This window comes from Sarcophilus harrisii, chromosome 1 (genome assembly GCF_902635505.1).
Source record: "Sarcophilus harrisii chromosome 1, mSarHar1.11, whole genome shotgun sequence".
NCBI lineage: Eukaryota > Metazoa > Chordata > Mammalia > Dasyuromorphia > Dasyuridae > Sarcophilus > Sarcophilus harrisii.
The window spans coordinates 59,612,214-59,628,997 of NC_045426.1; the positions used below are offsets into that span (position 1 = coordinate 59,612,214).

Genomic DNA, 16,784 nt, shown 5'->3' on the forward strand with positions numbered 1-16,784 from the left:
TTGGAGTCTGCTGTGTCTGAGGCAAGACTGAAGCCCAGGTTGTCCTGGCTTCCAACTATTCACTATACCATGGTGACTCTGATTGATTTATTTAATGCTATCTCATTTAGCCATGAGTACTAAAGCTGTTAGTTTACAGCTTCAAAGTTTTAAGTGATTCAGGGTACGAAAAGGAGACTTCCAGGACATCCATGTCACAGGAGGTCTGATGGTGAAGTGAGGGTCTTCCAATATTTAAAGGGCTGTCTTTTGACATGGAATCGGACTTTTTTCTCCAATAGTATTTTTTTTTTCAAACACTATGTTTTTCTAAGTTTTCAACATTTTATTTTGTAAGATTTTTGTTTTCCAAATTTTTTCTCCCTTTTCCTACTTCCTTTACCTTCCCTTTCCCTTATATAGGTTATACATGTACAATGTTGTAAGCACATTTCCATATTTATCCTGTTGTGCAAGAAAAAAATGTATTCTTATTGGCCCCATAGGGAAGAACTAGAGGCAATGGATGGGTCCCAGAAGTGACTCTCTTATCCACAAATGGATATAGCTAAAATCTGTCTACAAGTACATTGAGATGCCCTGGCACTGGAGCTCTTTGGTGGACTGAATAGGTGTCCACTTGAGGATACATCAAGTGTAGTTTAACAACTAGAAAGTAAGCTCCTGAGGGCAGAGAGTATTGAAGCTTGGAAAAGGGCAGAAGAGTAGCCAAGGGCAGCAGCAGGCTGTGGCTGAGTGGGAGTCATGACAACAGTGACTTCAAAAAGCCAGGGTTTCCTCCAAAGCCTCCCGATCACCCTCTACTGAAATCTCAGCTCCCTGCTCAGTGAAAGTGCCTAGTGTGCCCATGGACAGGGACGGGGCCACAGGAGACGAGCCAACTCCAGAGCTCTGGAGGAGCAATGTCCCGGCCAGAGCTGCAGGGGTCAGGACTCATTAGAGCTTTCCTTCTGGGAAGGGCCAGAAAAGTGGTGAGAGGAGACCTCATAACCATGCAGTGGTGGAAGGAGCTTCAGACAGCACAGACCAATCAATGATTCCCACCAGCTGTTCAGTGACTCTACCTGTCGTCCATATCTCTTCTGTAACTCTGCTCTGACTTTAGGCACCTTCCGACCCACTGACACCCCCTCCTCCCAGAAATTCTCTTCTCCTTTGTCTTCCTCACTCTTCTGAACTGTTAGCTCCTTTTCTGTCTCCTTTGCCAGTGTATCATCCATTTCTCTACACCTTCCCTGCTCCCCCACCTCAAAGGTGCTCCTCCAAATGTTTCAGTTTGGGAATGAGATATCTATACAACATTCTGGGGCCTTCCTAGGTAAGCACGCCAATGAAAGATTTCCCCATCCCAAGAGCAAGACTGGCTTCCCAAACAAGATATCCTCTTTAAAAAAAAAAAAAAAAAAAAAAAAAAATCTTCCTCTAAATCAATCTGCTTGCCTGACAAAACATTTCCCTTCACTTTTCATATGTTCCGGTCATCGCTTCCTGAGTTCCCTTAGATTTTACAAATTGAATTCATTTTAAAAATGGTTTTTTTCCCTTTTCTGCCTCATCCTTTCACAAAACAAAAAGCCCACAGTAGCATGCGTGCAGTTACAGGTGACTTCCGATTCTTTTTCTCCAGAACAGCCCACCCTTCACTAGGTGGCTCCAAACTCATTTCAATCAGATAATTCTGTTTAGATCCTCAACAGCAAGGTGCTAGGCAATGATTACAAGTCCCTGTTCTCCAGCTGCACACAAAAGAGCTGGATAACAATACCTTGTCTTTGCCTTCTTTTATTCCCCAGCCTGTTGCCTCCCTTTCCTTTTCTTAGATTCATTTGGTCAGTGACCCATTTATAAAGGGGCGGCTAGGTGATGCAGTGGATAGAGGAAAACCAGGCCGGAGTCAGGACGATGTGAGTTTAAATCCAGCCCTAGACACCACTTCCTGGCTGTGTAACCTCAATTGCCTCACAAAACCCCCAAATGGGTCTATTTAATTTAGTTTAATAGATGGGAGTGAATTGATATACAGCAGAGTCAAAGGATTTGGATGCGCACTTTCTGCGATTGGCTGAGGAGACAAAGACGAAAATCGCAGTCCAAATCTGAGTTCCTGATCCAGTCGGGGAGGGTAAAAGCAGCAGTTATGAATACAAGGTAGAAGGGGATAACAGTAAATTGGTTTGAACTGGAAAATGCCATAGAGAAGTCCGGCACCTGAGCCGGGCCTTGAAATTGGAGGTATGGAAGGAGGGGATTGATAAGGATGGGAGTTGAACCATAGAAATGAAGGCCTAGAGAAGGGAGAGAGCAGGAGAAGATGAACAGTGAGTTTCCTGATTTGTTTTTGTTTTTTTTTTTAATAGCTTTTTATTTACAAGTTCTATGCATGGGTAATTTTACAGCATTGACAATTGCCAAACCTTTTGTTCCACTTTTCCCCTCCTTCCCCCCATTCCCAACCCCCCTCCCCATGGCAGGTTGACCAATACATGTTACATATGTTAAAGTATAAATTAAATACCATATAAGTATACATGTCCTAACAGTTATTTTGCTGTACAGAAAGAATCAGACTTTGAAATAATGTACTATTAGCCTGTGAGAGTTTCCTAATTTGTCTGGAAATTGCATGAAGTGATTATAAAATGTGAGGCTGGAAGTAGGAAGGCTAGACCTAGATCTGGATCGTCCTTAAGGAGAAAAGTTCTATTAATAACCAATTAGACTAGGATTGAGGTTTTTTTCCTTTTGATTTCCTCTTTCAGAGACCAGCATTTATAATCCTCCAGGAACATTCTCCTCCATCTAGAGTGGGACCCTACCCTACTAGAATTTAATTTTTGATTTAAATGTAAAAACAAAAACCCTAATCCAGGTGAATTCTAGCCCCAAAAAGCTTTGGAAATCTCATTGTTCAGTTTAAGAGGTCTGAGTGCAGGTGGAGCCCTTTATCTAGATCACCAGAGGCAAATGTGGTCTGGGTGGGGATGAACTGCAGGCTGAGCTTCATCAGCTAAAGTTCTGAACTTTTAGCCCATTAGCTCATTAGCAATATATCCACCAAAAATTTTTGATTTTTGAGCCATCTGGGGCATCTCCTTTTCCCAAGACATTTAAGCATTTGATGAGCTCAAATGCTTCCACACTGGAAGAAACTACTGACCGTTAGCTAGCCTAATTAATAAACTGGTTATTAATTACCCAGAAACTCTTGTCACTTGAACTTTTCCTTCATCTTATTATTGAGCATCAAAACTGCAGTGTTGATTTTAACCTGTTGAAGGAGGAAAACGACAAGGTTGGGTCTGTGCATCAGGGGACGACTATTTTGGCAGCTAGGTCATGATGGATTATAGAGAAGGGGGACTAGAGGCAGAAAACAATTAGGAAGCTGTTAGTAGTCAAGGAGAAGTTTGAAAAGGTCTGAAATAAGGTGGTGGCAGTGGGAATGGGCAAGTCATCTGACTGTCACCCTCAGTTTCCTCATCTGTAAAAAAGCAGAGTGGACTAGATGACTTCCAAAATCCCTTCTAGATCTATAATCCTTAAAGCACTATACAAATGAGAGTTGTTATTGTATAAAGTTTCTCTAGCTTTTTCTAATCTAGATCTGAAGGAATGGAATTTTACCAAAATTGTATATATTCACATTGACAGAAAATTTCTGGGAGAATCAATGAGGGGCTCCTGACCTTATAAAATGAGCTTCATAAGAATGTGTTTGGAGTTGGTAAAGATCTCTGAGACCACTGAATGCCCCACTTCATTTTACATAATAAAACTGGCCACCCATATGTGTAAAGTCATCTTCCCATCCTATCAAACCACCCGTCTGGCTTTTTTTCTCTATTCTACCTCCAAGGAACTTTCTTCTGCAAGCTCATAGAGCTCCTAAAAAGCCAATTTTTTTCTTGTCATTGTTGAAAATAGATGCTATATCCTGAAACCAGGGAGGAAGCTTGGATGCGCCGAATGATGTTCTTCCTACAGACTGTCACTGATGAGCCCAGCAGAATGTTGCTAATTAAGAAACATGCCTCATCTTTTTCCTTGCATGTGAATGTCTTCCTATGATGCTTTATTCACTTCATAATATCGAGTCTGAGCCACTCAAATGCCCCCATCTTTGATTCTTACAGGGAAGAAATAGGCTTCCCAGGGCCCAAGTTCAGAAAAGGAAAAGCTCACCTTGAACATTTTTTTGAACCTGTGACCTTGTAATGGAAGGTTCAGACAAGCCTGGGTAATAATGTAGTGACAAAAGCAAAGGATTCCCTATTCTCCAGAGTTCTTTTAAGAGCAGGTCTGTAGCTATACCCAGAAAAAGAACTCTGGGAGATGACTAAAAACCATTACATTGAATTCCCAGTCCCTATATTTATGCACACCTGCATCTTTGATTTCCTTCACAAGCTAATTGTACAATAATTCAGAGTCTGATTCTTTTTGTACAGCAAAATAATGTTGTGGTCATGTATACTTATTGTGTATCTAAGTTATATTTTAATATATTTAACATCTACTGGTCATCCTGCCATTTAGGGGAGGGGGTGGGGGGGGGGTAAGAGGTGAAAAATTGGAACAAGAGGTTTGGCAATTGTTAATGCTGTAAAGTTACCCATGTATATATCCTGTAAATTAAAGGCTATTAAATAAAAAAAAAAATAAAAATAAAAATAAAAAAAAATAAAATAAAAAAAAAAAAAAGAAAAAAAAAAAAAAAAAGAGCAGGTCTGTTCCATGACTAAGCTTTCTATCCCACTTATACCTTAAATAAAAGAGGAAGCAGTTTGGTTTGGACCCAGAGATCCCAAAGTAGGAATGCGCAGTCACTGGATAATTCAGTGGCTCCCTGGGAGCTAATTCAGAGGCCCCCCTCATTCCTGGCATGGTGGGTCCCTTTGATAATCCCGTTCGGAGGAGAAGGGAAGTTTAGTTCTCCGTCATCTAGATCTTTAGAGAAGTGGGCCTTTGTTCTCTCCATTAAGGAGCCCTCTCTGTCTTACCCCCACTTCCCTATGAGTTTCTCACTCTGAAGTACTGGGCACCCTCTTGCCTCCTGGAGGCAAAATTATTTGCTTTTATTGAATGACTCCTTTGTGGGAAGAATAGTACTAACAGTACCACTAACACTACTTGTCACTCCAAGATCTCAGGCTCCTGTTGCTCCCCACTTGTAAAAATGGTATCCTGTATTTCTGTGGAGGGATTTCAGTCTACACTCCCAGTCTCCATATCCAATCGGTTGCCAAGTCTCCTGCGTCCCAGCTAGACAGCAGCTCTCCCCTAACAACAAAACCGGGCCTTCGATACTTCTCCCTGGCCTCTAACTGCTCTCCTGGCCCTGGAGTCTGTTCCCTCCCTGTATCCTTCACCCAGCAACCAAAGTCACCTTCCTGAACCTCGTCACTCACTCAAGAAGCTCTGGGAGCTCCCAATTACCTGGAGTATCAAATGCAGACTCCTCTGGTTGCTATTTAAACCCTGGTCTATAGTTAGAGGTTAATCCCACTTTATTCCCCCCAGTATTCTGGACAAATATCTGCCATATTCCTGGATAGAAACGTTCCTTCTGACATTTCCCCTTGGTTCGGTTTATGTGCCTCTTCCCAGAAGAACCCATTACTACTTCTCCAGTTGCTAGTTTATATTTTTCTCGTGGGGAAAACTGCCGAGGCTGACAGATGGTTGATGTGATGGCCAGTAAAAGATGGGAGAAGGATATAGTTAGAAATTAAGATGTATTCAAAACCAAAATATATATCAATACAAGGAAAATAAATTTAAGTTGAATTATTCTGAAGGTCTTAACTTTAAGCCTAATCCAGGAGTTCACCTTACTTTTTACTAATTTTGGGGAAAGTCCCTAATTTAGTCATTGTGGGACCCCAAATATAGAAGTAATGGCTGTGGCTAGTGATAAAAGACCGCCTGGTAAATTGGCTGGACTCCCTCAGGAGCAAAGAGGTGCAATCCCTAATTCCAACATGTGACTTCACTACATGCTGCATATTCTCATATTCTTTCTCTAATTCTCTCCTCTTATTCTGTCAGCCTTGTTTCCTCAGAAACACTTCCACCCCACCCATCATCAAAACTGTTTCTCTTAAATACTTAATTCCTCAAGACGTTTAATTCACTCATTTACTATCTTTCAGTTAGAAATTTACATTTGAATCTGCTTCCTTCTCCTGGAATAAAAGTTTTCAAATACTCAAGGTCCCTTATTATTCGCACTCCCAAGGTGAGGGCCCAAGCCTGGGGATAATCCTTGGGTTTCTTAGTCATTTTTTTGGAAAGGGGAGATTTATTTTGTCACTTGATAAAACACTTTGCAAAAATACAAGTTTATATTTAGGAAAGTTTGTCTTAGCAAGTGACTCTTTTGGCTTTGGGGAAGATGGCTGAATAGTCATTGCAGAGACCGTGTTTGTATTTCTGAGGCCCCTATGTAACAGCTCCAGGTCTTTTACTGTGACCTCCCTTCTATAATAGGTAAGCTCAGGAGGAACCTTTGCCCTCCGATCCCAGCGAGATTTGCCTCAGCCTACTTTGGTTCCGGGGCCTCTCCTCCCCGCCCCTCCAGTGGACCCCGCTCCCACAAGGTTCAGTGAGAGCTGCTGTTCTCCATCCCTGGGGGACGGAGTCACTTCTCATCCCATCTCACTCTGAATCCTACAGCTAATGACTCACTCAAGGCCGCCCTCAGCCTCTCCCTCCCGCCCCTGCTCCCACCTTCCTCCTGGGAGTCTCACTCTTCCCCGGCCCCACCCCCAGCTCCTGCACCTCAGAAACCTCAAAGCTCCTCGGGCTCCAACGTTGCCGTCTTTTTGCTGATAACTCCCTCCTCTTGGACGTCACGAATCTCCCCCCAGAAGCGAAGCCTGCAAACCGTGTTTTACAGCCGAAAAACTGGACCAGAAAGTGTATGTGATGTGCTTCAAGTGGGACAAAAAGGTGGGAGATAGGACGTGGGCAGGTGGAGTATCGATGGCTGATCAGGATCGATGGCAACCACTGGGCTGAGTACTGGGATGGAAATACAAGCCAGAAAGTGAGGAGCTGGGAAAGAAGAGAGGGAAACGGCATAATGGGGGCCCCGCGTGGAGGCCGGGCTGGTTCTGAGGGGCTATGGGCTAATGGTTCACTCTCAGACCATTGTCCAGGGCCGGGAAGCTCTACAGTTCTACTCGGAGGTCCAGATGCTGAGTGGGGACAAGATGGTGCAGAAATGTGGAGTTTAGAGACCCGACAAGAGGACGTTGTAAATGCGATCAGTCAAAATGGTGAGCCCAGAGACACTACCACACACACACACCCCTAATTTAAGCCCCTCATCTTGGGAACCGAAGAGATGCCAGGAAGTATTTCCAGTCACGTGTATTACCCTGGGAAACTAACTACATGGGAAATCCTTTACCTTGCCCCAAGTCCAAAGTCCACACGCGTTCTAGGATGGGAGGTTCAGGGGCAGTGTCAGAGATCTTTTTCTACATGGCTTCCCTGCTTCCTCATCCGTGGCAGCTCCCAGTCCCTTCCGGCAGGCTGGGACACAATGGTCTTTGGGCCAGCAGAAGAGAAGAGTCTCCCAGGAGAGGGAGCCAGGCTTCCTGTGCGGTGAGGGGGGTGAGGGAAGGTTTCCTCATTCAGGGGCCCCCTCCCCTATGTGGCTTCTGTGCCATCTAACTCAGCCATCCCTCACTGCTCCCCAGCATTCCCCCCTTCTCTTTTGTTTAATCCCCATCTCTGCCCTTGTGGGAGCTAGCTCTGACTTCTCACACTCCCAAAGGCGCTCTCTTTTCCCATGCAGTCTTCCTTTCCCCAGTATTCAGCAAATGCTGGGCAAATCTGAGGTAATTCCTCCCCTTTCACGTACTCCCCACTTCCCTTCCTCCACTCCTTTCTATTGCTAACTTCTTCACCCAAGACAAGCCTGAATGAAGCAAGGGAATCCAAATAGCAAAAACCCACCAACCACCATCATCCCGAGAGGGTCCTGGGAGAAGCTGCAGCCCCTGGAAGTTCAGGATGCACCCTGGGAAGCTATCTGAGATTCTGCATTGAAAACCTAGAAAAGAAAGTTCTCCCCAGCAGAATCCTGGGCCCTGGCAAATGGTTCAACATCAGAAACGGTGGAAAAGTGGGAGCTGCAGCACGGCGGCTTTCGGCTCGAAGACCATGGTCTGAGACCTTCAGCCTCCCCCTGTCAAGCTGCGAGCTCTCCGAGAGCTTTTCTGGCTCTGCTCAGAGCTGCTCATTCGTTCAGGCTCTCTTGGGGGTCCTCCACTGACATGAGGCTATTCCAGTGGTCTGGGAGACAGCGGGGAGACAGAGATGCAGGTATTGTGGAGATGGGCTCGGTGCGGAGGGAAAGTCAGGAGGATGCTGGGTTTGGGATCTGGGTAATGAAGATAAAGATGGCGATTCTTCCCAAAAAATAGGGAAGAGGGAAGATTTGGGGGAGATAGACCCTGAATGGGACTGGTGATACCTACAGGCCATGTCCAGTGGAAATGTGTGCTAGGCAGGTAGAAATGGAGTACTGGATTTCTGGAGAGAGAAGAGGCTAATAAAGATTAGGGAGGCACTGGATAGAGAGGATTCAGTTAGTCTTCAAATTGATCTCTGATCATCTCAAACCCCCTCCTCCTCCTCCTCTCCCCCCAATTAGTGCTTTTCTGACTTCAGGAAATTGCCTTGCATTTTTCCTGCACGTATTTCTCTCCATCCGTGTTGTTTCCTTGCCACAGAAAAGGCCATATCTAGCCATTTTTCTCCTTCCCTGCCCAGGATGGGGCCTAGCACATGGCATGTGCTCTAAAAATGCTTGTTGAACTGAACTAAATTGAACACGTCAGGGGCAGGGAGATGGGCGTAGTGGGCTACTGGAATCTAGGCAGGAAAGGATGAGGTTCTGAATGAGGGCAGAGACTGGGTGAATTAAGAGACAGATGCTGTAACAACTTGAGCAACGAACTGGATTTGGGGGAATAAGGGAAAGAGTCATGGAAAACCCCAGGTTCAGAACCTGGGGGAAGGAATTGGGAAGGAATAAACTCTTACGAATTTTATAAAAATGTTTATGTGTTATTTACCTATTATGTGCCAAGCATTATGCTAAGCATTTTTACAAATATCTCATTCGATTCTCACAACCCAGGAGACAGGTGCTAGTGTCCATCCCCATTTTTCAGATGGGGAAACTGAGGCAAACAGCAACTGAGTGACTTGCCCAGGGTCACACAGCTAGCATCTGAAGCCATGTGAACTTGGGACTTGCAGACTAGGTTGAACCAAAGGGGGCCGGTATGTCAGAATAAGGAAGTCAGGAGGAGGTGTGGATTGTGCCAGAGAGAGAGTGAGTTCCCTTCTGCATGTGTTCAGGGTCTAACTGCCCACACTGAGCGCCTACATTTTCTCACCACCTACTCCTTGACTCCATGAAATCTGACTCCCCAGTCCTGCAATCTGCTGAAATTAGTGTCTCTCAAGGTAAATAATGGTTTCTTAAGACTAAATTCAATAGTCTTCCTCCCCTCCCCCACTCCATCTTTTTCCCCTTACATTTTTCTGCAGCACTGATACTGTTGACAAGTTTCTTGCAATTTTCTCTTCCTGTGGCTTCATTTAACTAGATTGTCCTTCTCCCCCCCCCCCCCCCCCCCCCCCCCCCCCCCCCCCCCCCCCCCCCCCCCCCCCCCCGCCTTTTCTTTCTACCTCAGCCCCAACGAATTCATTCCTTAGTCTCCTTTCTCACTCTTGAAATATACTTCTGTAAGATCAGAGCATACAAAAAACAAAGAAAAACTAGTCTCTTCCCCAAAGGAGCTCATAAATATGTGTGTGTGTATATATATATATATACGTATATACGTACGTATATATATATATATATATATATATATATATGGTGTATTATGATTTTCTCCATTGATTTTGTTGTCTCCCAGTTTCTTCTTTTGCTTCTGTACTGACCTCTGTATTTCGATCCCTGACTCTTTTCTGAGTTTACGTCCTCCTTTACTTTTTTCCTCAATGGTATTTTATTTTTCCAAATACATGTGTAGTTTTCAACATTCGTTTTTGTACGACTTTGTATTCCAAAATTTCCCCCCTCCCAAAACAGCAAGTAATCTGGTACAGGTTAAATTATTTTTAAATTATTTCCACACTTTTCATGTGATGTAAGAAAAATCAGACCAAAAGGGGGAGGGGGGGAGTTGAAAATACTATGTTTCAATTTAGATCCTGCTTTTCCAACTGCTGGGTAGATAATTTGTATATTGGACCAGCACCTCAGACATAATCATCTCCAAACTAATGAGACCTTTCCTTTCTCCTTTCTCTCCACTTCTGAGACATAAAACCTTGATAGGTCTCTGGTCTCTGAGGGCCGGGACTTCTGTCACTACAATTGCCTTATCAAAAGACTTTGCCTATAGCAGGAGCTCAATTAACCTCTGATGGACTGCTACATGATCTCCCATCTGGAGTCCAGAGATCTTAATTCCAATCTGGTTTTAGACACTAACAAACTGTAATCTCAAGCAAATCACTTCTATCTCCCTCAGTTTTCTCATTTGCAAAATGCAGACAATGGAACCTATCTCCTAAGTTATGAGGATCAAGTAAGGTAAGAACCTAAAACCCCTACATAAATGCTAAGTATTGTTACTGCTGTTACGATTATGGCGGAGGCTCAGAAATGCCTTCCATTCTAAGGCTCTGTGTCTGGGCGAATGGAATATTAAAGCACCTAAAAATTAGCGGGAGGGGAACGGAAACCCATTTGGATTGGGAAAGGGAATCCCAGGACTTCTCTAAGCATTCCCTTGATGGACTATATAGTCTGGAGCCTCAGAATTTTCTTTGTGAAGTGAGAGGGTTGGACTACGGCCTTGTCCAGTTGGGCCGGTCTCCGAGTCAACTCCAGAAAGAAATGTGGAAGGAGGAGAGGGGGCGGACAGAGGGTGGATCAGGAAGTAACTGAGAGGGACTGCATCCTCTAACTTTTAAGGGTCTGACCCCCAGCTAGGCTGAAGGCCCCTCCAACTTTGAACTTGACCGACCCCCACAAGGGGGCACAGCTGCGGTCACCGATGTCAAGCTAGAAGGAACAGACTCGTCTGGCCCGGTTTCATTTCACACATGACCATGAGGCCCTGAGGGGCTGCGTGACTTGATCAAATAAAGAAATGGCAAAAAGTTTCAGTGGCAGATCCAGGTGTTAGCTCTGCGCCTCTTCCTGGCCGAACCCGAGCGGGGGCTTTCGAGGGTCTGGTGAGGGAGGCGGGGGACGACGAGCTCCATGCCCCCCTGCACATGAAATGGGTGTTGCCTGGCAGGGGCCGAGGGGAGAGGGGGCCTGCAACAAGACGGAGGGGAGGGCGGCGGCTCCTCCCCCGCGGAGACCCCTCGCTCGGCTCAGTGCGGGACACCTCCTCCCGCAATCTCGGGGCTTCTACCGCAATTCCCCGCTTCTCAATCCAACCTTCGTCCTCGAACCTCCCCGCCCCCCGCATTCCCCCCGCTCCCATAGCGTTCCTCCCCTCCCCCTCCTCCCAGGGCCCGTCTCCGAAGTGGGAACAGCCCCGCTCCCTCACAACGCCCGCGTCCTCCGGCCCCCCCCCCTCCCCGCGGCTGGGGCTGGGCCCATCCCGCCTCCCCACTTCTAATCCCGGCGCCAAACGTTCCGTGTTCCCGAAGACCGTCGGGCCGGGCCCGGCTCCCCTCCCCCGGTCCCGCGCTTCTCTGCCCTGTTCGGAGGGGGGGGGGGGGCAGGACTTGCCCGAGATCCCCCCGCCCCAGCCCTCACTCCCACACTCCCACACTCCCTCGCACTCCCACACTCACACCCCGGCTGAGACACCGATACCGGTCCCCTTCGGGACTCGCGGCCCCGGCCGAGCCCGGCTTGGGCGGGGAGGGGTCAGCGAGCAGAACGCGGCCCGGGGTTCATAGAAAAGGGCGCTGGGTGGGGGCGGGGAAGGCCGACTGGAGGATGCTCGGAAGTGCCCCCACGGAGGGCTGTGGGCGCCTCCCCGGGCGCGGGCTCCGCCGGAAGGAGGGAGGGGTCCCGCGAGCGCCCCCCCGCCCCTCGGAACCCGCACTCCTCCCGGATCCCGAGACCCCCCTGAAGTTTCTCTAGCTCCGCAGCTAATGTTGCTCTCGCCTGCCGCGTGAGGGCGTGCGCTGTGTTAGTTACAACAAATTATCCCCGGGGCAGCTCCCGGGCCGAAGCCCCCCGGGGCCCGGAGAGGGGCCAGCCTTCAGGAGGGCCCTCTTCTCTCCCCAGGGCGCGGCTCCGGTCCCGGGGGCGCGGGCGCGCGGGGACGGTAACCCCCCTGAAACAGGGCGCCCCCCTCCTCTGCCTCTCCCGGAGCTTAGGGTGCGCCCTTTATTTCCCTTTTCGGGGCTCTTCCCGGCCCCGGGAGGCCCCCGCCGGGCGCGGCCCGGCCAGGCACCGTCCGCGCCGCAGTTCTCTGCCCCCTCCGGGGCCCGGGCGCCGCGGCCCGGGGAGATAGAGCCCCGAGAAGGGCCACCAAGAAGCACAAGTTGGTGCTGGCCCCGGACCAGCCTGTTGTTGTTCTCAACGTGGTCCGCCGCCGAGCCATATAAGCCGCGCGCAAGAGCCCGCCCCGCCAGATCCCGGCGCTCCGACACCGAAGCGGAGCGGCGCCGCAGGCCCGAACCCAGCCCCCACCCTGGTGCCCCGCGGCAGGAAGAGCAGCGGCCCCGGCCTCGCGCTGTTGCCAGCCGGCCCCTCCTGCGCCCGCCGCCCCCCGTCCCCGGAGCGCCAGGCTCCCGTCGCTTTCCTCTTCCCCTCTCGCCCGCCCGGCTTCCGCGCGCCGCCGGCCGCCAACCCGCTCGCCACCATGTCCGTGGAGCTGGAAGAGGCGCTGCCGCTGACCCCGGCCGAGGAGGCTCCCGGCACCCCCGAGAAAAAGCCGGCCAGCAAGAAGGCCAAGGCGGGCTCGTCGTCGCTGTCGCCCTCCAAGAAGAAGAAGAACAACAAGAAGAAGAACCAGCCGGGCAAGTACAGCCAGCTGGTGGTGGAGACGATCCGCAAGCTGGGCGAACGCAATGGCTCGTCGCTGGCCAAGATCTACAACGAGGCCAAGAAGGTGCCCTGGTTCGACCAGCAGAACGGGCGCACCTACCTCAAGTACTCCATCAAGGCCCTGGTGCAGAACGACACGCTGCTGCAGGTGAAGGGCACCGGTGCCAACGGCTCCTTCAAGCTCAACAAGAAGAAGCTGGAGGGCGGCGGCGGCGACAAGAAGGGCGCGGGCGCGGCCGCCTCTCAGCAAAAGGCCAAGAAGGCGGCGGCCGCGGCGGCGGCCCCGGCGCGGCGCGGCGACAAGAAGCCGGCCAAGGCCAAGAAGCCCGAGAAGCGCTCCCACAAGAAGGGCGCGAGCGGCGGCAAGAAGGACAAAGGCAAGCCCAAGAAAGCGGCCAAGAAGGCCTCCGCGGCCGGGGGCAAGAAAGTGAAGAAGTCGGCCAAGCCCAGCGTGCCCAAGGTGCCCAAGGGCAGAAAGTGAGCGCCCCGCGGCCGGGGGAGCTAGGGGGTGGGCCGCACGCTCCGGAGCGCTGGGGCCGCCCGGTCGGGGGAGGCCACTCCCCCGCCCCCCTCTCGGCCGCCTCCTCGTCTACCCCCGCCTGCCCTGCGGTACCCAAGCTGTGACAGCCGCCCCCGCCGAGCGCCCACCTCCCTCCGCCACGGACTGAGCGAGTCGCCCGCGGCCCGAGATCGGGCGGAGAGGCGCCGACTTGCGGCCCCGACAACCAAATGGTTATTTTTGTAACGTTTGGCTCGGGGGCGGGGGAGGGGACGGTTTTTTTTTTTTTTTTAAACCCTTTGTGTAGGTTTTGTACTGTTTGTTTACAGGGCAGCCCTACCTCCAGCCCCTGGACAGCGTTCCCGGTCGGAACCCCGGGGGTCGGGGGGGAGGGGACGCAGGGATGCGTCGGGATGCCTGAGTGTTAACCCTCCCACTGCTTTGCCTTCGCGGATCCCCGCCCCCGACTGCTGTAGCGATTTTTTTTTTTTGTTGTTTGCTTTAGAATTTTGAAACAGCCCCGGCGACGCCCTTATTGGCTCTCGCTATTGGCAACAGGACGGTCGCCTTGGCGACGGGTCCTTGGGCTCCAATTGCTGGAGCTCGCGTGCGCGGGGGGAGGGGAGCCGCCCCACCTTCCTCCTGGGCCGGGCCCAGGCGGGCCCGCGCCGCTCCCCCCTGCTGGGGGCTGGGGTGAAGGGGACCAGGGCTCCCCGCCCGCGACTCGGGGCCCGGCGGGAAATGGATGCCTTCTGTGCGCAATGTACAATCGCTCGGGGCCGCGGACCTGGGCCCAAGGCGCTTTCATGCCCTCGTTGGCCTTTTTCTATTTTTTTTTTTTTTTTGGCTCAATAAATTGTTTTAAACCTTTGCACTGGCTCTGTCTGTTACCCGCCGCCTCACCCGGATCCTCGGCCTTGGCCTTCGGTGGGTGGGAAAGGGGGCAGGCGGCCGCCGGCCCGCGGCCTCATTGGGCCGGGACCCCGGGGAGACGGCATCCCGGGGCGGGGCCGGGCGGGGCCGCGGGTACTCCCACCTGCCTTTAAATTTCCTCTGCACGACTGGGGGCGGCCGGAAGTAACGTTGTGTCTAAAATAAACAAGGTGGTGCCTTCCCCGTGGCCCCGAGAGTCCGTGAGGACGGAGAAACGGGCAGGGTTTGACGTGAGCCTGGCACCGGAGGGTCACATTGACAGCCGGGGCCCCGATGACAAACGCCTACGCTCACTTCTGACCATTTTTCACCTCCCGATCTTGGATGCGCAGAGTTGTGGAAGCCCCTCCGCCCGGCCTGGCGGCGGGATCCCCGGCCCGAGGGGCCGCCGATGGGGGCAGGCGGGGCCCCTCGGAGCATCCTTCCAGATCCCGTTCGGGCCGCGGCTTCTCCCGTGGCAGGAGGCCCGGGCCCGCCCTCCAGCGACCCCGCTCCCGGGGAGCCTCGGCTGGCCCCGCCCCTCCCCGCTGTGCCTTAACGCGCTGCCCCGCATCGCTCCGCGCGCGGTCTCGGCCGGGGCTGGCTCTGGCCTGGCGGGGGTTTCATCCTTCCCCCGGAGGCAGCTTCCCCGCTGCCCCTCCCCCCGCCCCCGCAGGCGAGAGCTGGGGAAGCTGCCTTTCTCCCAGCGATGGGAAAGCAGCCAAGCGCGGGCCCCGGGCTTTCCCCGCCGGGACTGGGCGCTCGCGTCCCGGCCGCTTCTCCCCCACGAGAGCCTCCGGGGAGCCTCCGAGCTCCGGCTGCCGCCCCTTCGCCGCCTCGGGGCCCCGCGCGCTTCCCTTTTCTGAAAGTGGGCGACGCCTTTGCCCTCCGGCGCGGAAGAACCGCCACAGGCCTTCAGCCATCGCGGGCGTGCCCAGTGTCCCTGATCGCGGAGCGAGCTTTGGGGACGAGCGCCCAGAAAGGCTTCGGCTTCGCCCAACGGGCGGATCCCAGAGGCCTCCTCCCTGGTGGGGGAGAGAAGGCAAAGCTAGGCCCTCGCTGACAACCACTTCCTGACCCTGACCCTGACCCGCATCAGTGTCTGGCCCGATTCCCAGAATCCTCCGCTTTCTTCCCGATTCTTGAGGAGGCTGCCCCCGTCTCTATCAAGTGACGGATTTTAGAACCGGGCCTTAGGGTTCATTCAATTCCATGCCCTCCTTCTCCCTCCCAGATGAATTATGATTTTTTAAATTTTTACATCCCATTCCTTTCCAGATATACACCTTCCTCCTACCTGACATCTTGTAAACTTCTCCTTCCCCACCCGTCTTGCCTTGGAACAAAAGTGAAGGAGGAAAAGGAAGCTGCCCCGTACAGTTTGCCTGGATTTGCAATAGAGGCAACATTCCAGTCCTTTACTCTTGAAACCAGTTGGCTTAAAATACCTAAAATGTCCGACTTGGCCACTATAATCACAGTGTTAAATTTTAGTTGATCATTACTTATATCTCTGTTGTCATCATATACATTGCATTTCTGCTTCTGCTTCTTCCATTTACATCTTCCCGTGTTTCTCTAAATTCTATCCAATTAGTGTGAACCGGACCAGAACTGGCCTTTTACCTGTGGGTGGAGTTTATTCCATCACTGTTCTGTATTGCAATTGTTTAAACATCCTAGAATGTGATGGATGGATGGATGGATGGAAATATATTCATTATACTTACTATGGGCAAATTGTCATGCTAAGTACGGAGTATTCACTACACAGCCCAGATTTCTAGCTCATTTTATTTTTAGTATTTTGGGGATATTTATATAAAACTCCAACACTTTATCTGAGGTGTCAGGCAGCTGCAGGCCACAACACTCCCAGAGTGTGACAGAACCAAGTGAAAATGTTTTTGAAAAAAATGTCCAATAAAATAAATAGAAATGCAATAGAACATAGATAATGTTAATATGTGGTTTTCTTTTTTTCATATTCAATTGTATATTTTCTCTGTTTTGGCTAACTGCTACTGATTGGAGAGTTTCTGACAAAGAATTATGCCATTGAAATGCATCATTGCGAACTGAACCAGCTACGCCCAGAGAAAGAACTCTGGGAGATGACTAAAAACCAGTACATTGAATTCCCAATCCCGATATTTTTGCCCACCTGCATTTTTGATTTTCTTCACAAGCTAATTGTACACTATTTCATTTTCTGATTCTTTTTGTACAGCAAAATAACGTTTTGGTCATGTATACTTATTGTGTATCTAATTTATATTTTAATATATTTAACATCTACTGGTCATCCTGCTATCTGGG

The 16,784-nt window shown here is 50.6% G+C and overlaps 1 protein-coding gene across 1 annotated transcript; it reads left to right on the forward strand.

Moving 5' to 3' along the window:
• Positions 1–12,617: 12,617 nt before the first annotated feature.
• LOC116421942 (histone H1x) lies at positions 12,618–14,316 on the forward strand. Its single transcript, XM_031956413.1, has one exon. The coding sequence runs from the start codon at positions 12,870–12,872 to the stop codon at positions 13,533–13,535; it is 666 nt and encodes a 221-aa protein (XP_031812273.1). The 5' UTR covers positions 12,618–12,869; the 3' UTR covers positions 13,536–14,316.
• Positions 14,317–16,784: the final 2,468 nt, after the last annotated feature.